The 26,477-nt window shown below is 40.1% G+C and overlaps 6 protein-coding genes and 2 pseudogenes across 12 annotated transcripts; 4 read left to right on the top strand and 4 right to left on the bottom strand.

The window, feature by feature from the left end:
* Nucleotides 1-5: 5 nt before the first annotated feature.
* Nucleotides 6-662, bottom strand: LOC141822843 (early nodulin-like protein 9; annotated as a pseudogene).
* A 508-nt stretch (nt 663-1,170) lies between these two features.
* On the top strand, nt 1,171-1,809 carry LOC141822829 (NDR1/HIN1-like protein 1). Its single transcript, XM_074710144.1, has one exon. It carries the CDS (start codon nt 1,171-1,173, stop codon nt 1,807-1,809), a length of 639 nt encoding a protein of 212 aa, XP_074566245.1.
* Nucleotides 1,810-3,455: 1,646 nt separating this feature from the next.
* On the top strand, nt 3,456-6,662 carry LOC141824027 (cysteine-rich receptor-like protein kinase 25). Its single transcript, XM_074711255.1, has 7 exons — nt 3,456-4,270; nt 4,694-4,840; nt 4,912-5,042; nt 5,117-5,327; nt 5,630-5,867; nt 5,963-6,119; nt 6,214-6,662. The coding sequence occupies exons 1-7, from the start codon at nt 3,469-3,471 to the stop codon at nt 6,556-6,558; spliced, it is 2,031 nt and encodes a 676-aa protein (XP_074567356.1). The 5' UTR covers nt 3,456-3,468; the 3' UTR covers nt 6,559-6,662.
* Nucleotides 6,663-7,643: 981 nt separating this feature from the next.
* LOC141823593 (cysteine-rich repeat secretory protein 38-like) lies at nt 7,644-8,112 on the top strand (annotated as a pseudogene).
* Nucleotides 8,113-12,655: 4,543 nt separating this feature from the next.
* On the top strand, nt 12,656-16,453 carry LOC141823591 (cysteine-rich receptor-like protein kinase 25). Its single transcript, XM_074710885.1, has 7 exons — nt 12,656-13,415; nt 14,638-14,781; nt 14,855-14,985; nt 15,079-15,289; nt 15,514-15,751; nt 15,860-16,010; nt 16,112-16,453. Exons 1-7 carry the CDS (start codon nt 12,656-12,658, stop codon nt 16,451-16,453), a joined length of 1,977 nt encoding a protein of 658 aa, XP_074566986.1.
* LOC141824029 (dolichol-phosphate mannose synthase subunit 2) lies at nt 13,834-17,589 on the bottom strand. Of its 2 annotated transcripts, XM_074711258.1 has the most exons (3): nt 17,444-17,589; nt 17,178-17,356; nt 13,834-14,467 (listed from the first exon to the last, which is right to left on the bottom strand). In XM_074711258.1, exons 1-2 carry the CDS (start codon nt 17,531-17,533, stop codon nt 17,198-17,200), a joined length of 249 nt encoding a protein of 82 aa, XP_074567359.1. In that variant the 5' UTR covers nt 17,534-17,589; the 3' UTR covers nt 13,834-14,467; nt 17,178-17,197. The 2 variants fall into 2 exon arrangements, with proteins under 2 accessions (XP_074567359.1, XP_074567358.1); XM_074711257.1 differs by lacking the exon at nt 13,834-14,467 and having other exon boundaries at nt 16,984-17,356.
* Nucleotides 17,590-18,276: 687 nt separating this feature from the next.
* Nucleotides 18,277-19,355, bottom strand: LOC141824028 (uncharacterized). The gene is made up of 2 exons (XM_074711256.1): nt 18,825-19,355; nt 18,277-18,466 (listed from the first exon to the last, which is right to left on the bottom strand). Exons 1-2 carry the CDS (start codon nt 19,297-19,299, stop codon nt 18,429-18,431), a joined length of 513 nt encoding a protein of 170 aa, XP_074567357.1. The 5' UTR covers nt 19,300-19,355; the 3' UTR covers nt 18,277-18,428.
* Nucleotides 19,356-20,444: 1,089 nt separating this feature from the next.
* LOC141824025 (G-type lectin S-receptor-like serine/threonine-protein kinase At4g27290) lies at nt 20,445-23,777 on the bottom strand. Of its 6 annotated transcripts, none has more exons than XM_074711247.1 (9): nt 23,646-23,777; nt 22,315-23,463; nt 22,051-22,236; nt 21,856-21,975; nt 21,656-21,777; nt 21,363-21,573; nt 21,038-21,278; nt 20,806-20,956; nt 20,445-20,720 (listed from the first exon to the last, which is right to left on the bottom strand). In XM_074711247.1, exons 1-9 carry the CDS (start codon nt 23,728-23,730, stop codon nt 20,445-20,447), a joined length of 2,541 nt encoding a protein of 846 aa, XP_074567348.1. In that variant the 5' UTR covers nt 23,731-23,777. The 6 variants fall into 6 exon arrangements, with proteins under 6 accessions (XP_074567348.1, XP_074567349.1, XP_074567352.1 ...); XM_074711248.1 differs by having other exon boundaries at nt 23,661-23,730; XM_074711251.1 differs by lacking the exon at nt 21,856-21,975 and having other exon boundaries at nt 22,297-23,463.
* Between the last annotated feature and the right edge of the window lie 2,700 nt (nt 23,778-26,477).

The raw sequence follows: 26,477 nt of genomic DNA, 5'->3' as shown, positions 1-26,477 counted from the left end.
CAACCTCAAAAAGCAGATGATAAAGCTCCAGCCACAGCACCCAACGTGCTCATTACTCCGGCTACTCTGGAAGCTGCCTTATTTGGTGGCGGCGGCGGTTGCACGGAGGGCTCCTCCGACGCCGGTGGAGGTGGTGGAGAGGCAGGACGAGGAGCAGGTGCCAAGCTCGAATTATTGCTCTGCCTGTTCGCCATGACGACAACGTGCAGCTTCTCGTCGCAGTTCCGCTGATGAAGTAGAAGTCACTCGAGCGTGTGAAGGTGAAGACCGTGTTGCCGTCGTTGAAGTCGTCAATGTGCGACGATACGTTGCAGCTCTTGTAAGCGTCAGCGCCGACCAAGAGGACGGAATCCTGGTCGGGAAGGTACACGAACACTATTACAAGCCCAAGTGAAGCAAATTGAACAGTTAAGCTTTCCGACGGACTACAAACAGTGAGAGAAGCAACCTTGCTCCATTTAAGATGGAATGTTGAACTTACCAATGGAATCACCGATATGAAATCGATTCTTTTCGGCCCATTGGTTGTAGATGGTGGTGGCGTTGTTGTCAGGCACAACCCAAGATCCTGAGCCTCCTACCCTGAACTGGATTCCAGCAGCTAAAGATATGGCCATAAAGATTGACACTAGAGCCAGGCCAAGGTAGGAGGAGTTTGGCATTGTTGAAATCTTGTTGCAGAGTTGAAGAAAGAGGAGGTTTCAATTGGGAAAGCTGATCGCTTGAGCAAAGCATATGGAGCTCTGTGCAATCTAAAACCTCTCTTGAAAGTTATACTTTGCTTCCTGCCATGAGAATATATATTCATATCTTGCAAAGAATGACACAAATATTGATTGAACTGGCATAACAAAATCTTGATCCGAAGAGGATGACGCATTGACGCCGGCGAGATCAGGAAGAACTGCTCCGCCGTGATCAATTAATTTAGAGTTATCACTCGTCTCTGATTAATTTTCGGATTTCTTGTCTTTTTGACTACTTGTTGCTTGGATTCGTTGCAACGTTTTTTGTATCATGACATTTATGAGAATAAACTAATGGAAATCCTTTTAACGACCCAATTTCTCAAGTATATTCCTTTCTTCGATCAGTTTTCTGAAAGTTTAGGAGCAAATGGTCGTCGAGCTGGCTAGCGTTGATCTCTATAAGACGCAGAGCATGGAACGAATGCATGAAGCATGCAAGGCAGTCATGCTTAGAGATCGAGCTCGGTTCAGCTCTCGCCGTACGCTCGAGAGCCTCACGAGCCGGTTCGCCAAGTGCCTCTGCTCCGTCCTCCTCTCTCTCCTCCTCGTCGCCGGCGTCATCCTCTTCGTCCTCTGGCTCAGCCTGCGCCCGCACCGCCCCCGGTTTCACCTCGCCGACTTCGCGGCCCCCGGCATCGGCGACCCGGAAGGCCTAGACGACTCAGCCTTCTCGTTCAATGTCACCGACCGGAACCCGAACCAGAAGATCGGGGTGTACTATGACGCCATGGACGGTTCGGTCTACTACCAAGGTCGGCTAGTGGCGTCCGGGCCGGTGATGTTCCCGTTCTACCAGCCGCCGAAGAACACGACGGCGATCGCCGGGCAGGTGGCCGGTGTGAGGATGCCGAAGGGGAGCGCGGTGGCGGCTCAATTGGCGGCGGATGCGGCAGCCGGGCGGGTGAAGCTACGGTTGGAGCTGAGCTCGATCGTGCGGTTCAAGGTGAGGGTGTGGGACACGCGGCAGCATCATTTGCATGTGGAGTGCAATCTGATGGTGGGGTCAGACGGAAGGATTTTGCCCGAGTCGAGGGGCATTAGATGCCCCATTTATTTCTGATTTAGATTTGTTTTTTGTTTTCTTCGTCACTAATTAATGTTCTGTTCTAATCTAATCATTAACAGATCATGTTTAATTCTGATAAACATTACAAAGTATGCGTAAATTTTGGATTCATAAATCTTACAAAGTAGCGATGCAAGGTGTTAGAGCAGAGCTGCAATATTCGATATGAAATCTACCCTTTCTACAACATTTCGATTGCTACAGAGTTCGCTTCTCCCCCGTCCGGTTTCTCCTCTATCGTTCCGATCGAGCACTGGCAATGAAGTTGTTCCGGTTGGATGTCGTGGATGGTTAAGTCATCAGTCAAGAATATATCACATCAATCGTCGTCGACTCCATTGATTCAAGGACTTGAGAAAAGAAGCTGAACGAGCGGATTAACTGGGTGCCGGGATTCTCGGTAGGTCACTCCGACGTTCAAGTCAGTAAAAGAAAACAAAAATAGAGAAGAAGAGGAGTGTGAAGTAGCTGAAGTTTTTTCGAGAGAGAGTTCTTCATACATGCGGGGAGCTTACATAGTTGCCGAAGGGAACATTCCAGCTGCCATAAGTGTAGACCGCTGTAGTGTCTTAAGGAGACAAACTTTGTAAATTGAGCCGGTAATACATCATCAAGGGGAACCATATTTGATGATCTCTAACCACCCTATAGCTTGGCAAAGCTGATTATTCTCATCTTTCGACTGTAGATACAAACACAAGGAGATCTAGGGAGCCAGGCGTGAAAATCTAGTAACCGTTCTAATCATTTGACAAAGTTCGCACGCTTAGTTGCCTCTTAGTGTGGAAGAGGATCGAGAGAGGCCGAGTTTGAGTTAGGTCAAGCGATCGAGTTTGCAAAGACCGAGAGACCAAGGAGGTCAGATGGTTGAGAGCGAATGAGGTCTGGCGGAGGTCGAATGACTGAAGAGGTTGGACTAGCGGAGGTCGAGTGAGGCTGAGTGATTGAGAAGGTCACACTGGTGAAGGTCGAGTGAGACCGAATGATTGAGGAGGTCGGACTGGTGAAGGTCAAGTGATTGAGGAGGTCGAACTGACAGAGGCCGAGTGAGGTCGAGTGATTGAGGAGGTTGGGCTGGCAGAGGCCGAGGCGGTCGAGGGCGAGCGTAAGATCGAGTGACTGAGTCGCTTGAGGCTGAGAACGAGACTGAGTGACCGAAACGATTTGAGAGCGTAACAAGGTCGGACTGTCCGGGAGCGTGACGTGGTCGGACCCTCCGAGTAGTCGAGTCAGTTGAGAGTGAGAGCAAGGTATAGTGACTGAGTCGGTTGAGGAACTTTTGGATCGGACCGAGTGAAGCTGAAGTCGAACCGAATAAATAGAATGTTATTGTGGTTGGATCACTTAAATAGAATTTGATCATTGTCCTCTTGATTTGCCATGTTAACTAAATTATTGATTTTCTTTGCCACACGCAAGATCAATAAGGATCCGCCGTACCAAAAGGCGAGTGGTGATGCCTAAACTTGTTTTACCCGTAAATTCTGCGCTGAATTTCGAACAGTCGTTAATTATTGTGGTCGACGAGTCTTATTTCATGATTAAAAAAATTCCGAATGGTAGTTGCCTTTTCTAACAACATCCAACACTCGACTGCCTATTTAAACTACCAGTCGTCTCTTCCTTTAGTCATTCGCCAAAACATCACAAAAAATGGCCGACTCCATCTTCTTCTTGATCTCCTTGCTTCTTCTCCTCAACCTCCAAACCATTAATTCTTCCCTTCTCTGGCAAAACTGTCCTTCCGATACCAACTACACGAATAATAGCAGTTTCCGCTCCAACCTCGACCTCCTCCTCGCGTCCCTCTCCTCCCCCTCGACGGCCGCCGCCGGCTTCCTCAATTTAACCGTCGGCTCTCAGCCCCCATCCCGCGCCAACGGCCTCGCCCTCTGCCGCGGCGACGTTTCCTCCTCCTCCTGCCAAGCCTGCCTCGCATCCGCTGCCGTAGATATCATCAACCAGTGCCCCAACGGCACCAGGTCCTTCATCTGGTACGACGACTGCCTTCTCCGCTACTCCAACGAAAGCTTCTTCTCCGTCGTTAACACTGGCTACCAGTACTGGGCGTGGAATGCCAACAACGCCACCGACCCCCAAAAGTTCGACAGCCTGCTGGGAAACCTCATGGACACGCTCACGCTGGAAGCGCGCGGCTCAGAGAGGCTGTTCGCGGCCGGAACGGCGAACGTGTCGGTCTTCAACAGGATCTACGGGCTGGTGCAGTGCACCAGGGACTTGTCCCCGGACGATTGTTACTTGTGTCTCCGACAAATGGTGGCGTCGATTCCCAGCTGTTGCGATTCAAAACAAGGGGGAAAAGTGTATTCACCGAGTTGTATCCTTCGATTCGAGTCGTACCCTTTTTACAATCTTTCCGCCGTCGGTGCTCCGCCTCCGCAAGCACCGCCGTCTCCGAGTTCCAACAGTTCGAGGCCAAACGAGGCAATTGGAGGTGCGTCCCGATTTCATTATCAATTAAATCTTGCATAGTCAATCCAACTACGCAGACCGACTTTCTGTATCAATTGTGGACTTGAAAGATTTGTTAATCTACTCATGTCGTAGTCCAGTCCGTAGAATAGTCAACATCTGTTGGATTAGAACAAAGAACACTAGGAATGCAGCGTAGTATTAAACAGGAGAAATGGAAAATTAAGCCACCGTTGTTGACGGGCTAAAGCTGAATGTCCCATAGCTAAATTATTCAACGTTACTCCTGTCTCTATCTGCATGGTTGACAAATTGTATTACACGTCAAGGTTTCATTTGACTACCGATCGGTCAAGCCCGTCTATCTTTTTTGACTTTGACAAACAAGAAAGTTGTATTATTGTTTTCATTTGAAACATGTTTCATTTACTATTTCTTTGTTTAGGAAATAGTAACAACGGTCGGGGAACAATACTATTCATCGTCATCCCTGCGGCTGCAGCAGTGTTGCTGTTCCTTTGTGCCATTTTCATTTGTTGTCGAAGAACAAAAGCAACAATGCCAAGATGGAAACCACTATCACAAAAACTCAGTATGGCTGCTGAACTATTATATAGTGTTTGATGCTGCTTATTGCTTACTATGAAAAATATTTTTGAACAGACAATAAACATCAAGCTGAAATAAGAGGTGCAGAATCTTTATTGTTTGATCTTGAGAGTATTCGAATCGCTACAGACAACTTCTCCGACGCAAACAAACTAGGACAAGGAGGATTTGGACCGGTTTATAAGGTTAATATAAAAGATTGCAACATATTCCTAAATTTGATAATTGAGGAATAATGTTCATGGTACTTTGGATGCAGGGAAGACTAGAGAATGGAGAGCAGATAGCAGTGAAAAGGCTTTCGAGAGGCTCCGATCAAGGACTAGTTGAGCTGAAAAATGAAGTGCTTCTGGTTGCCAAACTTCAACACAGAAACCTTGTCAGACTATTGGGTTGTTGCTTAGAATCGGATGAGAAACTATTGGTTTATGAGTACCTTCCTAATACAAGTCTCGATAAGTTTTTGTTTGGTATGTGCTTAACTAATTTATGAGTAAATTTTTTGCATCACCATATGCCCAATATATGAATATTTTTACATTCACTGAATTCCTTTCTATTTTGCTTTTGAAAAATTGGAGCTATGTTAAAATGTGAATATTTTCATTATGTTTTCAGCTTGATATAGTTTATCCACCATACTGTTAGATATAGTAGTTTAGTTTTGAATTCCTTGTCATGCTATGCAAAGTTTGAGAATATTGTTGCTCTGTTGCAAATGCCATAACTAGTTCAAACTCAAGTAACAGAATCTCATATATTGATGGAGCAGATCCTTTGAAGAGAGTGCAATTAGATTGGGCAAGGCGTTTTAAGATCATTGAGGGTATCGCTAGAGGACTTCTTTATCTTCACGAAGATTCACGGCTGAAGATCATTCATCGAGACCTAAAAGCGAGTAACATCTTGCTAGATGCAAACATGAACCCAAAAATTTCAGATTTCGGTTTGGCAAAGCTTTTTGGAGTAGATGAAACACAAGGAAACACTAGTAGAATTGCTGGGACATAGTATGTAAACACTCTATTTACTCAATTGATTAAACCTAACATTGCTACTAAAGGAAAGTGCTAAATCTAAGTTGTTTTTTTACTATTAATGACAGTGGATATATGGCACCAGAATATGCCCTTCATGGTCTCTTATCAATTAAATCAGATGTGTTTAGCTACGGTGTGCTAACCTTGGAGATCTTAACTGGTCAAAAGAATAATAATTATCGAGGGTCATCCTCAGGGTATTCTGTTGACCTTATTACTCATGTAAGTATCAATCACCCTTTCTCTTTTGATTGAATGTATTTTGTTTGAATGAAAAATAAATTATTAACTTATTTTGCTTCATCTACTCACAAAGATTTGGCGCAATTGGACTCAAGGAAATGTTCTACAAGCAATCGATCAAATGCTAGTCAATCAATGTCCGACTCAAGAAGTACTAAGATGCATACATATAGGATTACTATGTGTGCAAGAAGACCCAGTTCAAAGACCTACCATGGCCGATGTTGTTATTATGCTCAACAGCCACTCTGTTAGTCTTCCTAGGCCTTCAGCTCCGGCATTTGTCAATCATAGTGACAGCACAACCATTGAAGCAAATGGTGTTCTAGGGAGGGGCAGAAATTATAGTGAAAACAAGGTGAAGGCAACAAAATTTTCTATAAATGAGGTTTCAATCTCTGAGTTGGAGCCTAGATAACAACAGGTCCAAACATGATAATGGAGTATTCGTCGTCATATAAACTTTTTGAATTTGTATTGAATTGTAATACTTTTGGAGCTCGTGTCTAAATATTAGTTTAAGTGAATGTTCAGGTTTCTGTTACTTTTAATTTTTATTTGATATGGATTTGGGGGTGATGATTCATACTATAACATGTAAAAGAAGAGTACAAACTATCTGGTTTGCTCGAGCTAATTAACTGAGGATCAAGAAATAAAACAAATGTCAGAATCCAAATGCCTAACTAGATTGCAACAGAATGCAGCACAAGCACAGGATCAGATAGTGAAGAAAGTCAGCCAAGAACATTCTTAATGGTAAAATATTGATCGATAAAAAGGAATGAATCTGTATGATGGAACATCTCTGCCTCAAGGCAGGATATTTGTGTTATGATCTCAATACCATCATCTTTGCAAGGAGGAGAAACAAACCACTTTGAACTGGCTGGGAAGTCTTTTTGCAGCCATCAATCAAGTAATTAGCTGACTTTGATTGTGTTATAAACTTTATCAATCATGATCAAGAATTTTATCTTCGCAGCTTTGACAAGAGATTATCTGTTTGGTGCTTTGTTTAATGGTATGGCAGCTTAATTGATGATGCTGCAAGAAGTTGAGAACCAAAGGCAATCAATCACATAAAGAGGGCTTCATTTTATGTATTTAAATCAAAATAGATATCAAAAAGGATTGTTGTGTGGTTATAATCGATTGGTCGATAGGTTCATCAATGGGCGATGCTGTAACTTGTCAATCTTGCAGTGCTGAATCGGATAGACAGAGTCAACAGTCATCCCTCGTTGTTCTCTCTTTCTTTGCACAGTAAATCTCTTTTCTTTAAGAATGATCCATCGTTTTATTTTTCTTTCTTCGCAGTAAACTTAGTATCAGAGGTAAGCCTGACATGATAACCTCGATTATTGATTATATGGAGTAACTTTCTATTCTTGCATATAAATTTTAAATCAATTTTACTGTTCTAGACCAATTGTCAACTCTTCTCAGTTCATTCACGCCTTTCTAAGAGCTTCCCTTCTGCCGCTTGGTTCAATCACCTCCATGGCTCCGTCTCTTCCTGGATTTGTGAAGATGAATTGCCGTCGCAAGTTTAGGCTTTCCTCCTTCTCTTACTTGCTGTCTCTCCTCATTATCTTCCACTTTAATCCTGCAGTAACTGCCAGCAGTCCAGTCTTCCTAGACTACAATTTCCCAGCTGAAGCAAACTACACAGCAGGCAGTGCATTCGACACCAATCTGAATCTTCTCCTCTCTTCCCTCTCCTCCACCACCGCCGCCGCCGCGGGATTCTATAAATAGCCGACCTCCGGACCAAGTCTACGGCCTCTCGTTGTGCAGAGGAGACCTCTCCTTTAGTAACTGCAGGGGCTGTTTCAATGCCTCCGCAATACAAATCACCCAAACTTGCCCCAACAGTGTGAGCTCCACCATGTGGTACGACGTATGCATGCTCCGTTATTCCAACACAAACTTTTTCTCCACCGCCGACAATTCCACCAAGTTTACTTAAATCGTCATCGTTTTAGGAAATTCATCAAGAATTTATAGAAATAACAAGAAGAATAGAAGATAACCTCTTCTGACAAATTTAAAATTTTATAATATATTTTAATACAAAACTCTAAAATTACTGTTAATAATACAAATCATAGTCTTCAAAGGCGTGACTTGAAAACAACCCTCCCATGAGTCAAAATGAATATAAAGATTCATATTTCCTAAAGTCTTGGGAATATAAAGTGAGTTTAACTATAGCAAAACATGCAGTGATATTAAAGATTCATCATCCTATAAGTACCAAGAAAATCTTCAAGAATATCCGGATCCTTTTCAATTCCCAAATAGATTTCTATCTTTTCTTCGGTGGTTGCATCTTTCCCTAGCATCATTAAATCTTTTCCCGAGCACTATTATAATTCTTTTCTCTTTCTTGAGTATGAGGATTTCCTGAGTAGCATGTCCAACGTAATAGACATCAATTAAAATGATCATAATTTCTTATAGAAATATTATTTTTGAGTACCATTTTTTTTTATTTAGAACTAGATATCTGTGGCTTTCCACTGATATATGGCTTGCCCTATAATTCAATCGCAATAAAAGTAGATTCACCATCAAATCAATCAAGACTGAATTCAATATCAATATAAGAAGAAAGGTCAACAATATTGAAAGTAGTGGGAATACCATAGCTATGGGGCAACTCAACCTCGTAAGCATTATCACCGAACTTTTTCAAAACTCTAAAAGGACCATCAACTCTAGGCTACAACTTTCCATGCAAACCATGAGGAAAACACTCCTTTCTCAAATGTATCCAAATCAAATCTCCTTCCGTGAAAACTGATTGTTTTCTATGTTTATTCTAATTTTTTTTTTGATATTTTTCATTCTGCTTTATAATCTCTTGTCAAACTCGCTTATGCAATTTCTTGATGAACTGAACATGTTCTTCCCCATTACCACTAAAATGATGAGTGACAAGGATGCAAACCAAATCCAATGAGGTGATTGGATTATTATCATATATAACCTCAAATGGACTTTAACCGGTAGTTGACTTATAGATTGATTATAAACAAATTTTGCTTGAGTTAAAACCACATCCCATTGGTGTGGATTTTGCCAACTAAACTTCTTAAAAGATTTCTCAAACTCTTATTGTTATATCTTGAAATAATTAAAAAGATTTTAGTTAAAAATTTTTAAATTTATTGGACCTTTATGTAAAAATGCAAATAAAAGATCTTTAAAAACCTCTCTAACCCCAACAACCCTAAGGCACCCTCAACCTTCTCATGCCGCCACCGCCGTCCTTGCTCTCTATCATCATCGTCGCTGTCGTCGCACGTCGTCGCAACACTGCCAAATTTAATTGAGACAGAGTTTTCTTACTTGACTCCTTTCAATTTCCTTCGTGCATGATTAAATCTACACTTTAAGAAATAAAAATTTGGGCCCCTTGCTACTTGATCTTTTTGTTATTATTTTTTGTTCAACAATTCACAACCACTAAGAATTTCATAGCTTGGATTTGACTTCATCTTTGTATGTCATGAATCCATTATATGCAGTGTACGGTGCTTGTTGTTTTCATTAAGATTTTATTTTGGTGGGTAATTACTACCATAGGTCTATATCAATCAGTTAGAAAATAAGAATGACCTCATCAATGTTAAATTAGGTATGAAATAGAAAATATGAATAATAAATTATTTAAGGTTTATATTCTATATGGTAGAAGCAAAATAAAGTACATGCTCGTATGTACTTCTATTTGCTTGATCATATCTTTATACTTGATTGTCCTTTTATATTTATTGTTTATAAAAATTTTGCACCCTATCAAAATTGATAAATGTCATTTAGATTAGACAATTGAGAGATATGAGGAATTTTAGATAATTTTCTAAAAGAGAATTCAAACCTCATGAGAATTTAAAGTGAATAAATAATATAAATGATATTATTATCAAAAATCGAATAATACGAAAGAAAGCTTCGACTCGGTGCTCGTAAGAAATTATATAACTTCTCAACCAAGTTAATAAAGAAGTGAATGTAACTCTCGTGTTATGAAACTTTAGTTCTGTTAATTATAAAAGATATGAGATTAATTGTATCATAGTTCTTGCCCCTTTTATTTTTAAGTTGATTCTTATCTTGTTTGTTTCCTTCTGTGAGATCTATAATAAATTAGATTACATAATTATGTAAATTAATAAAGTAAAAAATTAATTATAACAATAGTCCAGCTTCGCGCTTTAGGAGTTACTCTAACTCAGTTATTAAGTAATAAAATAATAGATGCAACACTTATATGTAAAGTTTTAGATTCTACACTTTGAAAGAGGTGCATTATCATTTGACATTAAATTGTCAAGATAATAAATGTAGCACTTAAAGTATAGAGCTTTAACTCTACCCTCTAAGAATTTTGTGATTACTTGTAGTCTTGAGCTTCGATTTTACTCTTTAAGAATTTGAGTAATTAATTGTAATATATAGCAGTGGATTCTGTGTACAAAAATTGAACTCTTGAGTCTTTTCGTGTGTCCTTGGATTTTGGTTAATTTGAGATGATTTTTTCTCACAGGGTGGATTGCAGGTTGTTCACCATATTTTATGTGAGGCACCTTACAGGATGGATTGCAGGTCGTTCATCTTATTTTTATGCGAGGTACTTTTCGGATGGATTATAGGTCGTTCATCCTATCTATATGTGTTTGTATATGTGCATTCATATAATGTATTTCGTATTGGGTGGATTGCAGGTCGTTCATACCATAAACATACGATACATCTCTTTCGGGTGGATTGCAGGTTGTTCACCCGATTTATGCATGTATATGTGCATACATACGATATTTTTTTATTACGAGTAGATTGTAGGCCGTTTACTTTTATATATGATGCATCCTTCTCGGGTGGGTTGCAAGTCACTCACCTTGAGATTTTAATTTATACATGATGTGTTCATTTTAGGTGGAATGCAGGTCATTCATCGTTAGTTATACGACACATCCTTGTTGAGGATGTTATACATAGTTCACCCACTCAATAGGTTATGTTGAGTGTTAGATAAAATAAGACTATAATGTGGGTAATGTTGAAAAATGAGAAATTAAGAAGAACAGATGAATACAATTTAGAAAATAATAAAAGACAAATGTTAAAAAATAATTGTAAATTATGTTGTTGCTCTTTTGATTACGTTGTCATGCACATCTTTTAACTCTACTTTACACTTTGTGCTCACTCTCCTTTTTCTTTGACTACCAGTTAAATTGTTGAGATATATACATAACATTAATAGAGTTATTTCAAAGGTATGTATATAGTCAAATATATTTAGTTAATTTTATTATATTTTGCTTTGACATCGTTATAGTTCACGCGTGGAGAGCGAAGCTAACATCGTAGTAAGCCTAGCTTGTATAGAGCGTGACACTTATTCACCACTTCTGTTTGGTCATCAATTTGAGAATGGTGAGAGGAACTATATTGAAGTTAAGTTTCAAACTTTCGCCAAAGTGTGCGTAAAATATGACTCATAAACTTTGAATCCCGATCAAATGTGATGAATTTCGAAATACCATGAACTCTTACCATTTATTTGAAATAAAGATCAACTACATGAGTAGTATATAGTCTTGATGCGGGGAACAAAATATGTTATTTTGGAGAATCAATCAACAACCACCATGACTGAATCCTTATTTCATTGAGTGCAAGACAATCCAACCGTAAAGTTCATGCTTAAGTCTTCCCAAGGACCTGGTGGTACTGGTAATGGCATGTATAATCCATTGTTTTGACCGTGACTTTTAACAATATGACAAGTTCTACATCTCTCAACACATGTTTTGATATCTCAGTTCATTCGGCCTTAGAGAACAATTAGAAACATATAGACATTCATCTTTGACGAAAAATCCATTATGAATTAAGAAGAATTTGAAAGGAGCTTTCATGCATAACACTGGCGTAATCAATGGGTGGCAGTCCAACAATTTCTAATTTAATATATTAAATTAAAATTTAAAAAATTAAAATATTCTAATTCAGTCCATTGGTTAGTCCAAGGTAGTTGTTGATTTTGATTACGCCATTGGTGCATTCTTTTCAAATCTTACCAAAAAATATGGATCATTCATATATAGACATCTTTGATCACCTCATATCCAATTATCTTTAATTGCACGACCGACTCCAGTAAATTCATTATTCATCAATAGGCGATGCTGCAGCTTGCCAATTGTGCGTGTTGCAGTGCCTTGCATCGGGTAGACTCGGTCAGCAGACTTCCTTCCCTAAAGGAAGACTTATTGGCATTGATTTTTCAATAGAAAATGATGGAGGATGATCATTGCATTGGACCGGGAAGGTCTTTGACTAATTGAAAATCTAATGGATTTAGTTTCGCCACAAAAGCAACAGCCAGTAGCTCATCGAAATTGTACGCATCAGAGAATGCAAACCTCAACAGACTTCCTGTAAAAGACTACTGCTCTTCTCTTCCTTAGTCAGTAATTCGTCAAAACAACACAAAAATGGCCGGCTCTATCCTCTTCTTCTTCCTCTCCTTGCTTCTTCTCGTTTTCCCCCTACCCCAAACCATTACTTCTTTCGTTCTTTGGAACTACTGTCATACCGATGCCAACTACACAACCAATAGCAGTTTCCGCTCCAACCTCGACTTCCTCCTCTCGTCCCTCTCCTCCCCTTCGACAGCCGCCGCCGGTTTCCTCATCACAGCCGTCGGTTCTCAGCCACCCTTTCGCGTCAATGGCCTCGCCCTCTGCCGCGGTGACGTCTCCTCCTCCTCCTGTCAGACCTGTCTCGCCTCCGCCGCCGTGGAAATCATCAACAACTGCCCCAATGGCACCAGGTCCACCATCTGCTACGACGACTGTCTCCTGCGCTACTCCAACGAGAGCTTCTTCTCCGTCGTCGACACTAGCTTACAGTTATTGGCGTTCAATGTCAACAACGCCACCTTCCCTAATGGAATCGGCGACAGCATAATCGAGAGCCTCATAGTATCGCTCACAGTGCAAGCGTTCAACTCACCGAGGTTCTTCGCTACCGGAACGGTGAATATATCGACATTTCAGAGGCTGTACGGGCTAGTGCAGTGCACCAGGGACTTACTGCCGGAAGGTTGCTACTCGTGTCTCCGAGACATGGTGGCGTTGCTTCCCAGATGTTGCGATTCAAAACAAGGGGGGCGAGTGTATTCACAGAGTTGTTTCCTTCGATTCGAGTCGTACCCTTTTTACCATCTTTCCGCCGTCGGTGCTCCGAGTGGAGGTGCGTTAAGGTTTCTTTTATCATACTTAGAGAATTAGCCGTCGTATAATTAATTGAAGTTCACAAAACATGCAGATGAAGAATATAGCATGCTTTTTTTTAATAAAAAAAGGAAACACATCATGCAACTAAACCAATCGTAAACGGGAAAGGTTTATTGGCTACTACTATAGTTATCTGCTTTGATAAGTTGAAGTATTTAATATCTGTCTCCAAATCCTGTAGTTGGACAACTGGAAATAATTTTTATGAAGAATAGCCATCGGACAGAAAAAGGAAACTGAGTTGTTGAAAAGTCACCGGGGCCTAGCAGTGCTGAGATTTTTTAGACCCAATGCTTCTTCCCAAATTTGGATGAAAGCCATCGAAGCAGCTCAAAAATAATCAAACAACTTGATTGTCTTTTCATTATGTCTCACATTGTTTGTCAATTATCAGGGAAAATCTCTCATTTGTATACTACTAACTTTACCTTTCTCAACTCTACCTGAAAACTTTCCTGTTCGCTCTTGCGCATAGCCCTTCACCTTCATTGCAGATCCTCTCTGCGCTTAGGATCTAACTAGTTGGATGGAAGATACAAAAGAAGCAATGAAAACAAATGCATTATAATTGGAGCTTCATGTGTAATTTGATAAGTTTGCCTCCTCTTGCTTCTATTTTTATCTTCTATCCAAGTAATCAGATTCTTAGCGCCGCACTAGCGCTAGCTCAACCAACTCTCTCCATCTTCTGTGTTATTGACCTTTCCAACACATTCTTCAACTAGAGCTCCATTCTCACCTTACACAAGAACTAGAAGAAAAAGGAGACAAAATGAACTAATTTAGTCAAATGGCTTCTTTCTCTCCTTTCTCACTTTTCCATCCCATCATCTCAAGACACAAGTCCCATGGAAGCTCTCCTGTTAACGGGGAGGGGAGGGACAGAGAGATAAGAGCTTCATAGAATTTGTGCACATCATCTTAACAATCATTTATTTCTTTCCTTTTCCACCTTCTTGTCTCCTTTTCCTCCCACTTTTTTTCTTTCCTTTCCCTCTCACTTTTCTCCTGTGAAGTGGATAGAATGTTAGCAGGTCGGTAAGTCCATAGGTTTTTTTTTCTTTTGCAAGAAGTATCAAATAAGAAATTTACTTTATTATCTGCAATTAACCCGTACCATGTTACACTTTCTTTTTGACATCCAGTGAAATTTGTACCTCTTTTTCATGTTTACATAGGAAAAAGTAACAGCAGTGGGAGAAGAATTCTATTTATTGCCATCTCTGTTGCTGCATCACTGTTATTGCTTTGTGCCATTTTTATTTACCGTCGGAGAACAAAAGCAACAACACAAAGACGGAAATTACTTACAGCAAAATTCAGTATGGCTACTTATATGGTGTTTGTGCATATGTATATGCTTATTATTTACTACCAAAAATATCTTTTGAGCAGAGCATGAAGATCAACATGAAATAAAAGGCGCAGAATCTTTATTGTTTGATCTGGAGGCTATTAGGATAGCTACCGACAACTTCTCTGATAGAAACAAGCTAGGAGAAGGAGGATTTGGGCCTGTTTATAAGGTCAATCCTAAGATTTGAGGAATGCTTTATATAACTGTGGATGATTCTTCGACTTGATAAATGAGTAATAATTCTGGTGGTACTTGAAAACAGGGAACACTGGAGAACGGAGAGCATGTAGCAGTAAAAAGACTTTCAAGAAACTCAGGACAAGGACTCGATGAGTTGAAAAATGAAGTGTTTCTGGTTGCCAAACTTCGGCATAGAAATCTTGTGAGGCTGTTGGGATGTTGCTTAGAATCAGAGGAGAAACTACTCGTTTACAATTACCTTGCTAATACAAGTCTTGACAAGTTTTTGTTTGGTATAGTTTCATATCCGCTTTTGCTTGACAACATCCTCAATTCATGGTTATCTAGTAGTTAGCTAATCTAATATAGTACTTGTTCAATTCCGTTCTCCAATATATGTTCTGAGATTGATTGTATTATATACAATGGTATAAGATTACATGAATAGTTTGGCCCTCAATTGCACACACCATGATCGTCAAAATTAGTAACCAAATATTACATATGGATGGTGCAGATAATTCAAAGAGAGAGAAGTTGGATTGGGCAAGAAGGTTTAAGATCATTGAGGGCATCAGTCGAGGACTTCTTTATCTTCATGAAGATTCACCGTTGAAGATCATTCATCGGGATTTAAAAGCCAGTAACATCTTGTTAGATGCAAACATGGATCCCAAAATTTCAGATTTCGGTCTTGCGAAGCTTTTTGGTGCAGATGAAACCCAAGGAAACACTAAAAGAATTGCCGGAACATTGTAAGCAAACACTCTATTTATCATTGTTGATCAGATTTAACACTTCGAATGAACAGAAAGTTTCAAAGAACAAAGAAAGTCTCAATGTGTTCTTCTTGTTAATGACAGTGGATATATGGCACCTGAATATACTCTTCATGGACTTTTCTCAGTTAAATCAGATGTGTATAGCTATGGTGTGCTAATCTTGGAGATCCTAACTGGTCAGAAGAATAGTGGTTATCGAGGATCCGAATATCCAATTGAACTTGTTACTCATGTAAGTACTAATCCTCCCTTCAGTTGAGAGATAGAATTTGATACACATTTTATTCAAATGAAGTAAAGTTCTTAACTACACATGCTATCATCTCACTTTAGATGGTCTGGCGCCATTGGACCCAAGGAAATGTCCTACAAGTGATTGATCAAGATCTAGTTGAACAATGTCAAACTCAGCAAATATCAAGGTGCATACATATAGGATTACTATGCGTGCAACAAGATCCAATTCAAAGACCCACCATGGCCAATGTTGTTTTTATGCTCAATAACCACTTTGTCGGCCTTCCCACTCCTTCAGCACCAGCATTTCTCAGTAACAGTAATACCACCAGTGAATCAAATGGCATTCCAAGGCGAGAGAACTCCAACGGAAGCAAGGGAATTCTAATGAAAATTTCTGAAAATAATGTTTCAGTCTCTGTGTTGGAGCCTAGATAGTAGGGAAGTTCACTTTATATATATATATATATATATATATATATATATAACTGAGTCTTGATTGAACTGCCAATATTATGTTTCAAGTTTATGCCTATTTATGTGAAGTTTAATTGAATGTTTAGCTTCAGGTTTATTCTAATATGTATTTGACCTAGTTTTTTGGAGTGATTCGTAGTACTTAAAAGGCCCAGGAGAAACTATTTCAGGATATTTGCATTCTGATTTCGACAAAGTCATCTTTGAAGGTGGAGAAGACTGCCTTTGATCGAGTAATTCACTTGATTAATCATAACCAAGAATACTAGTTTGGAAGCTTTGGCAAGAGATTATCAGAACTGTCCTTTGTTTAAAGTTCTGACAGCTGGATCGTGCTGAACGACCAAGAGCACCCCATAAGCTTAGTATTAGGCAACAACAAAATCTCCATGGGGCAGATAGGTATACATGTTTTTTGTAATTGGATTGGGTTGTACAAGAAATCAAGGAAATGTTCTTTTACTTTCTTGTTGTTTTGGCAGACAGGTATAGAATACAAAGTTTATTTAAAATAGACAATAAATGTGCACTCCTAAGTCACAAATCTATGGTCAAATTCATCTGTAGGCCAGTAGAAAAAAAGCAGGAGCATATAGTTCGATGTAGCAGAAACAAAAAAGGAAATAATTAAACATCAAAATAGATTACGGCAAGAGAAAAGATCGCCCCAAATAGCAGCACGAACCTGGCCTCTGTGGCATTCCTTCAAGCAGATTTCTTCTTGTTGTTGGACTTGATCATCACGAACCCAACGAACACGCACAAGAAACTGAGCAGCGCAACACCAGCAAATACAGGCAACAAGACGGCGTACTCCTGCGGGAGGAAATACTCGTGCACGAAATGATCCTTCTCGACGAACGGCTGCAGAAAAAATCACACCTTGTATCTTCTAGGGTTTGTAGGGAAGATCAATACGCCGACTGGTAACGAGATGAGAAATTAGCTGACCAGAATGATGACCCAGAAGGTGTAGTAGACGAAGATGGAGATGCTAATCGCCGTCAGCAAGAAACCGACAGCCTTGTCGGCCAATTCCATCGCTGCTCCTTCGGTTCCAAAAGATCGGATTTTGAAGGCCAAAATCTGGGCAATCTCGGAACTTCGATCGAGATGCGAGACCCCTCGATTTGCGTCATAAATAGGAGTAATCATGGGCTAATGGGCCTTGCTATATAACATTTTGGGCCGGACCATGCAAAGCCCAAAAGATACTTCAACTCAATTTCGTTCGTGAACAGGACAGTTGAATGAATCACCCTCTCTCCTCTCTCTCTCTCTGCCTTTCTCATTAAATTTAGGTAACTTGAGTTTTATAATTACGACAGAGAAGGGTTCTTACTTTTTAATATCTTTAAAAAATTTGAAACATATTCAATTAAAATAAGACGTTTGTGAGCACCAAAATTGTGAAACCACTCAAGCTAACTTTCAATCTCCAGCTCTAGTTAAAAACATAACATCCAAGCTAAGTCCTGGTTTATATATAAGCTTGAACAAATTAGATACATCCAACAATATTATTACATTTAATTCTGCATTATTGCATACATCACGACCAAAGTCGCACTGCAACACGGCAAGGTGGCTTCATCGATCATTCATGGCATTTTTAAAAGAATGACAGCTGAAACCAGCACAGAGGTGTTGATATCTTATTCCACTTGCCATACATATAATTAAGCTGGCACAGCTCACCATCCACATCAAAACCTTTTTCCTAGCTAGTGTCCTTAGCTAAGTATTTCTGCATTAGATTAGTTGTTTGATGGCGCATTTGGAAGAACAGGAAGCAATCAAACTGTATATTTAAAGGCATTCAGTTCCACTTTCCATTTACAACATACAATAAGTTTCATTGGAAGGGGATATGAGCAAGGGAAGGGAAAGGGAGGAAAATTTCTATTGTATGCTCCTTAATTAATTACTGTTGTCGTTATCTCTGCTGCCAAAAGCCTTTCCTGCCGAGGGGTCCTGCACAAGATTGGGAACGTGAAGAGTCAGTTACGTGATTGGTCATGGAGATAAGGACAAAGTACATGGTATCAGTCACTGTTACGAGACAAGAAAAGAACAAGACAAGGGAAAATACAGAAGAAAACAAATAGAAACTGAAAAGATTAGATGAAGAACTTGAATGTGATAGGCAGGCAAAATCAATGATGAAGATGTAATTTTTAAACTGAAAAGCGAAGAATCGATCCAATTGGATATGATTTAATCGGAAAGCTGCGGCTAATTAATGATTGTTTAAACGCACAGAAGAGATAAACCGTTCCCATTCGAAACTGAACGCGCAAAAAAATCGTATTTTTAGGGTTAACCGACTCACCTAACGCGGCTGCCGCCGCATCTTCCGTTCCGGGGAGGCAGTCCGGCGGATCTTCAAACGAAGACACAGGGAGCCGCTTGCGGGCTACGCCGATGTCGAAGAGGATGACGCCGGAGTCGGAGTCGGCGACGAAGATCTCCTTGACGGGCAGCCACAGGAAGAGCTCCTCCTGCGACCACCCGACGACTCCCTGGAGCGCGCCGTAGCTGAGGTTGCCGCGCACCACGCGGTCGAAGAAGGCGAGCCCGCCCTCGTACTGGGCATAGCAAGGGCGGTCGATCAGGACCTCGAGGAGTCCGGAGGAGGGGTCGTGGGCGAAGGACTCGACGGCCTTGGGGAGGAGACCGCCGGGGAGGCCGTGGGCCTGGAGGAGGTCGCCGATCGAGGCGGCGGCGGAGAAGGAGAAAAGGAGAGGGGCGAGGATGAAGAAGGCCAGAGAAGGCATGGGAGAGGGGAAAGGCGAGAGATCAGCCATGCAATTGGGGAGGCGACGAAGAACGGAGAAGCAGAGGAGGAGGAGGAGGAGGAGGAGGAAAGTAACGGCGGGCGGCGGGTTTAAGAAGGGGTTCGGTTGGACAGGTAGATATATTTAGAGGACGAGGTGAGCTGGGATTGGTTAATTAAGCACATTCTGGTGGAGCCCACCGTCGCAATGAGCTGGAGCTGGTGGGCCATCTCTCTGCATGAACCGTACACTTCATTTAGTTTTTTTTTTTGGACTTTTTAATATTTTTTTAAAAAAATAATCAATTTTACTTGGTTTTTTATTATCTATTTCACATATTTAAATTATATCATTTTTAAATTCTACCTTTATTAGTTTATTAGTGCACTCCCTAAATGAAAAACAATTAAAAAAAATACAACCATCACATGGCATTTGAAAGAGAAACACATACTCATAATGAAGACCTAACTTATTGAATAATAATAATAATAATAAATCAATTTTTTTATTGTTTTTGTTTGGTAATTACACTACATATTTAGTTTATACCCAAAAAAACCTTGATATTTGTTTAATTAGTGCATGGTTATGAGGTCCAAGCAAGCAACATGTAATGGCCATTTTATAGGTGTAATGTAGTTATCAAATGTGTCTTTAGTCCCAATGATTAATCAAACTTACACATCAATGATTAAGTCCTTGATTTATTTAATTAATCCCCAGCTGCATGGATTAGATTTAATTGATGTTTTGGTGGTGATGCTGTCTGTAATTTCACCCCTTTTTTTAATAAGGCAATCGTAATCATTTTTGTTTATTATTTTTAAAATTTTCAACATTTCTCTCCATGAAAAAACACAATTACTAGGATTTTTTATGCAAAAATAATTTCCACTCAAAACAAACAAGTGAAAATTATTTCTCCATTTATTGGTAGTCTCCCTTTTATCCTTGGTCATCAATTGAGAATTTTCCTTGCGAGCTTTGCTATTTTTCATGTTGTTTAACAGCTCTCCTCCAACTTTAGCCGTAGCTTATAAGCTCTTCTTTCTTATTCCTTATGTTAAACTTCCAAAAGTATTTCTCTTTGTACATTTTTTTTAAAAAATATATATTTTACATAAACATAAACTTTTACTTACAAGAAATGTAAATGATCATAGATTTTGAACTTATCGACCAGTAATTGAGTGACTTATTTCTTTAGTAGTAATACCACCTTCACTGCTCGCTGATGTTATTGTAGGTTGCTTGAGTGGCGTCAAAAGTTGATCCTCACTTGCCAACATCATCACCACCTCTGTCAATGTTGGTCTGTCTTCACAATTATCTTGTACACACAAAAGACCTAGTCGGATGCAACGAAGGATTTCTGCAGTAGGATATGAGTGATCTAGTGCATCGTCAAGAATTTCTAAAGATCTGCCTTCCTTCCAAAGTTTATATGCCTGCAAATGAGAAAGGATCAAATTTTGAATTCTAAACATCTTAAGGAGACAAAAGCATGTGTATAAGTATGGAGGTTCTACTTACATATCCCAAAAGGTTTAAACTAGCATCTGTGTTACTGAATATTCTGTTCCTCTTACCGCTTAAGATTTCTAGTACTATCACACCAAAGCTAAATACATCAGATTTAAATGAAAAAACTCCTTCAGCTAAGTATTCTGGTGCCATATAACCACTGCATTTGAGAAATACAATATTAATTAGTACTTTATGTTTATGTGATGAGAATGATGATTTATCTATTTGAAGAACTCACAAAGTCCCAACTGGTCTTGTAGTTGCATTTGCTAATGCTCCATCACCTTCAAATATCCTTGCGATGCCAAAATCTGAAATCTTTGGAGTCATATTCTTGTCGAGGAGGATATTGCTCGGCTTAAGATCTCTATGAATGACTCTCAATATAGAATCTTGATGCAGATAAAGTAGCCCTCGAGCAATTCCATTTATAATCTCAAGACGCGTTTGCCAATTTAGCAATGGGCTCTTAGTTTTGTCTGATTCATGTTGTGGACAAATAATTCATAAAAATTGTAACAACTTTTTTTGTGAAGAAACTTTATGGAGGCAAATATACTAACCAAAGATGAAGTTATCTAAGCTCTTGTTTTCCATATACTCCAAGATGATGAGTCGTTCATCTCCCTCAATGCATGAACCTAGAAGACGAACAAGATTTCTATGTTGTAGCTTGGCTATCAGTGACAGCTCGTTCTGGAACTCATTTGGGCCTTGTGAGGAGTATCTTGATAGTTTCTTAACCGCAATCTTTTGTCCATCTTGCAACTCTCCCTGATAAAATCTTAAGTTTATTTCAGACTTGTAGTTTGGAAGAATGAATATTTTCTTTTGTGATACTTGAAATCCATCCTACCTTGTACACAGCACCAAATCCACCTTCCCCGAGTTTGTTTTCATTCGAGAAGTCATTTGTTGCAGCTTTTATTGTACATAGATCATAGGAAGGCAGCACCCCTAATGCGATGATGATCGAACCTGGAACAAAGATCACACCATCAATTTTCAGAAATCTCTCAAACAAAGTAATAACGAACAAAGAGAGACTGAACTCACCAACTCCTCCATGCTCACAGTTACCAGAATGCTCAGAGTCGATCTTGATCGACATCGGCTCTGATACATCATCATCATCAGCCATCGAATCAGAATGTTCAGGGAGGCTCTGCGAGTCACCTGTGAGAAAGAACACCATGGTTGATAATCGACATTATTTCCAACCACTTGAAACATAGTGATGAAATCCATTACCGTTCTCCACGTTTGGAAACTGCAATTTCCTGGTCCCCTTGGCCGATGACTCGATATGATTCCTTCCTTGTTTCAGAGCTCTGTTTCTCCTCCACTTGGCTACAAGTATACAACAAAGTAGCAGAAATCCAAGCACCACTGGTATCGTTATCGCCCACACATGCTTGTTGCTCTTTGATGATGATTCTGAAGAAACAAAATTCTTGAGAATTATGAACTAAATCCAATCATCCCTTATTCATTCACGAACAATTAGAGACTCACCTGCAAGCCGAATGTACAGATCATTTCCTCCGTCGGTATAATATCTTATATCCAATAGGTCACCCTGCCAAGTCACACACCCATTTGGCCCATCCAGCACAGTGTACGCCACACAGGAGCAATTACCCAAACACAAGCGCTTGCATGCATCGAGACTCATCGTGCCGTGCGCTGTGGCATTCTCGGTTTCCGGCACCTTGACGTTCTGCACCTTCCAAATCTGGTTCGAGGAGCAATTCAGGGGCTTCTCCCTCACGCACCCGTTACTAGCCCGCGCAAAGCCTTGCAGGCAGCTGCAGGTGAAAGCATAGTAGCCCCAAGAGCAAACGCTGCCACGCCCACAGATATTGTACCGATCGCATCCATCCGCCGGAAATGACCAAAAGTCTCTCCATTCTCCGTCGTCCCAAGTCCACCGCACGTAGCTTCCAGCAGTGTTCAGCACTGCCCGCGATAGCACCGACCGGTCAATGTATTCAGTCGTGTAATAAGTTTCATTCTCGTTGGATACGAATGTGAAGTTTACTCTCCTTGCCAAGTCGCTGCTCAACATCCTAGGAAGGCCAACGAATCCGTGTCCGTTCCATGGTCCGCTTCGAAGGATTTTGGTGGTTCCGTTCCTTGCTGTAAGCTCTGCAACCCCATGAACCTCCATGATGTAGTTGCCCAGAGAAGGGTCTACGTCGCTCCTCCATGATACGAGCTGCCATGAAGTGTTTCTTCGGAGGTCAAATCCAAGCTTCATGCCAGGGAGAAGTGTATCACTTGGGTGGTCAAAGCTCTGCCATAGAGTCCTGCTAAAGTTTTCAGTCGTCAGCATAAGATTACCTGAGTCTAAAAGTTGCAAGTGCACAGAATTCGATTCTGTGGATGTTTCCGTCGACCAAACAAGTGTATCTCCGTCGAATATGCTTAGATTTCCATCAGAGGTCAGGTTCAGTGACGAGGTGACTCTGTTCAGAGACCTGTTCCTATTGGCAACCCATACTACTACTATGCTTTGTCCAGGCGGGCGATTGTAGTACCAAATTCCTAGATATCCATTATCTGAATCTGTATCAGGACTGAAGAAGCCAAGCTGGAATATGCCTCCTGCTGATATCAAGGTCTGGCCATTGATAAGTGAGCTGTTCGGCGTCATTCTATCTCCTGCACAAAAGGTTAGGGTTCAGCTCCTCTATATGAGCAGTGCGATGATAGAGCTGTATTTTCTTAATTCAGAAACTAGGAGACTTGTTTCAGCAAAGAAAAAGATTGTGAACGAATAAATGAAGATGACAAGCTGCGAAAGATCCTGTAATTATGAACTAAGATTTCTCTTTGATACGTACCAGATGAAGACTGACCAAGAACAACCAAAGATGTTACTGCTATTATTTCCAGGAACTGGAAAAGAAAGAACTGCATCTTGGCCATGGAAATTTATTGACTTGCGTCGCTTGCACCTGCAATCTACTACTGCGTTTGTTCCACAAATTGCTCAAGTTCTATGAATGAGTTTCAACCTTTAAGTTTGGTGGTAAACCAGGAAGTCTAATCGTCTCTGTTCTACGTAACGAATGTGGAAAGAGAATTCAAGTCAATTGCACATGTTCTTGACTTTCATTGGGAAAAAAGTGAATGAAAACGCATAAAATTGGTGCTTTTCTAATAATAAGGATACTTAAATGTAAGCCATTCTGCAAATGAGACGATGATTAACTCCATGGTGTTCCCATTATTTTTTCTAATCAGATGTCGACAAATTATTGAATTGGTCAGCCATTCTGCAATCTCCAGCTTAGTCACGCACAAGTTCTTTTAATCTTCGAAACACAGAAAAGTCCGTCGACTAGACTTTCTGCTTTGGCCTACCATCAGATTTTAATAGTGTTATTCCACCGTAAAAAAACTAAGGTGTCAAATTGAGGCTTTTATATTATAACTTGAAGTAACTTTAAAAGGCGATACAGCAGTAGATTTAGTGCAATCAACGCAAATCATTGAAACTTGATATCGGCATCAGGCTTCTTCCAGTTCCAGTTGGGTTTCTTCAGTCCGGTTAATACTTCAGTCAACTGATACTGAACATAGGAATATATGTAATGGAAATGTAATTCATAATCACACACTCGATTGTGTGATTATCTTGTACACATATATAAAAGACCCAGTTAGATGTAACGAAGGATTTCTACACGAGGATAGGAGTAATCTAGTGTATTGTTCCTTCCAATGCTTAAACATCTCAAGGACATAAAAGCATGATGTATATGGGTATGGAAATTCTACTTACATGTCCTAAAAAATTTAATTAGCATCCGTGTTACTGCACATTTTATTCCTCTTATCACTTAAGATTTTTAATATTATCATACCAAAGTTAAATACATCATATTTTAATGAAAAGACTCCATAAGCTAAGTATTCAAGTATTCAATTGAGGAATAGCTTAATTAGTAATTTATGTTTATGTGACGATAATAGTGTTGTGTTTATATGAAAACACTAATTTTGTGGTTGCATTTTCTATTGAGGTCAATAGAACATTAATTAGTAGTTTATGTTTATGTGACGCGCTCTTTGTTTTGTGTAACCCATATTGTGAACTAATTTATGTATTGTGTTTATATGTTTTCCAATATTCCACGTTCATCTCCTTCAATGCCCCAACAGGCTATTATTGAAAGGTCATTCTAGAAATCATTTGGGCATGTTGGCTGTGATCTTTTGTCCATCTTGCAACTCTGCCTGAGACAGATTTGTAGTTTGGAAGAATGAGTAATACATGTTCCTATCCACCTTCCCCGAGTTTGTTTTCATTCGAGAAGTCATTTGTTGCAGCTTTTATTGTACATAAATCATAGGAAGGCAGCACTCCTAATGCGATGATCGAACCTGGAACAAAGATCACACGGCACCACCAATTAGTAGAAATCTCTCAAACAAAGCAATAACGACTAAGAGTCTGAACTCACCTACTCCTGTTTTCACAGTAACCGGAATGCTGAGAGACAGTCTTGAATGACATCGGCTCTGTTAGATCATTATCAGCCATCGAATCAGAATGTTCAGGGAGGCTCTGCAAGTCACCTGTGACTGAGGAAGAATACTACGATTGACAATCGACACGGTGATTAAAGCCATTACCGATCTCCACATTTGGAAACTGCAATATCAACTCGGTCTCCTTTGGCCGAGGTCTCGGTATGATTCTGAGTTCCTTGTTTCAGGGCTTTGTTTCTCCTCTTCATCGCTACGACTAGATAACAAAGTAGCAGAAATCCAAGCATTACTGGCATCGTTATCGACCACACATTCTTCTTCTTCCTCTTTGATGTTGGTGCTTCTTCTTCCTCTTTGATGTTGGTGATTCCGCTTCGATGGATTTTGGTGGTTCCATTCCTTGTTATGAACTCTGGAACCCCACGAGTCTCCATCTCGTGAGTGTAGTTGCCTGGAGAGGGGTCTACATCGCTCCTCCACGACACGAGCTGCCACAAAGTGTTTCTTCAGAGTTCAAATCCAAGCTTCATGCCAAGGAGAAGTGTATCGCTTGGGTGGTCACAGCTCTGCCATAGAGTCCTGCTAAAGTTTTCGGTGGTCAGCCCATTATCTGATTCTGTATCAGGACTGAAGAAGCCAAGCTGGAATATGCCTCCTGCTGATATCAAGGTCTGGCCATTGATAAGTGAGCTGTTCGGCGTCAACCTATCTCCTGCACAAAAGGTTAGGCTCTGGTTCCGCTCCTCTAACTTGTGATAAAATGTATAGGGTTGCATTTTCTTCATGAAAGAAGATGAGCAGTCTAATGATAGAGCTGTATTTTCTTTAATTCAGAAACTAGCATACTTGCTTAATTCATCAAAGAAAAAAAAATTAATAGAAACAATATGGAAGTCTACGACCCAGTCCTCCTTCTCATTTACAGTTTTTCAATCTGACAATAGATATCGTTGGCTTTTTGATTTCCAAAGAAAGTCAACAACATGTGAAGAAATGGTATCGACTTGAGAATTCTGTTTCCCCATTAGTTACGTACGTAGAACGAAGACATGCAAGTTTGTGGATTAGAGACTTCTTTATAGAACTTGAGCAACTTTGTGAAATTAACAAACAAACGACAGCAGTAGATTGCAGGTGGAAGCAACGCAAATCAATTAACTTCCACGGCCAAGGCCAAG

Source organism: Curcuma longa, chromosome 3 (genome assembly GCF_044706935.1).
Source record: "Curcuma longa cultivar G26 ecotype Majalengka, Jawa Barat chromosome 3, ITB_CL_G26_1.1, whole genome shotgun sequence".
Taxonomy (NCBI): Eukaryota; Viridiplantae; Streptophyta; class Magnoliopsida; order Zingiberales; family Zingiberaceae; genus Curcuma; species Curcuma longa.
This window is presented reverse-complemented; position numbering and strand designations above follow the sequence as displayed.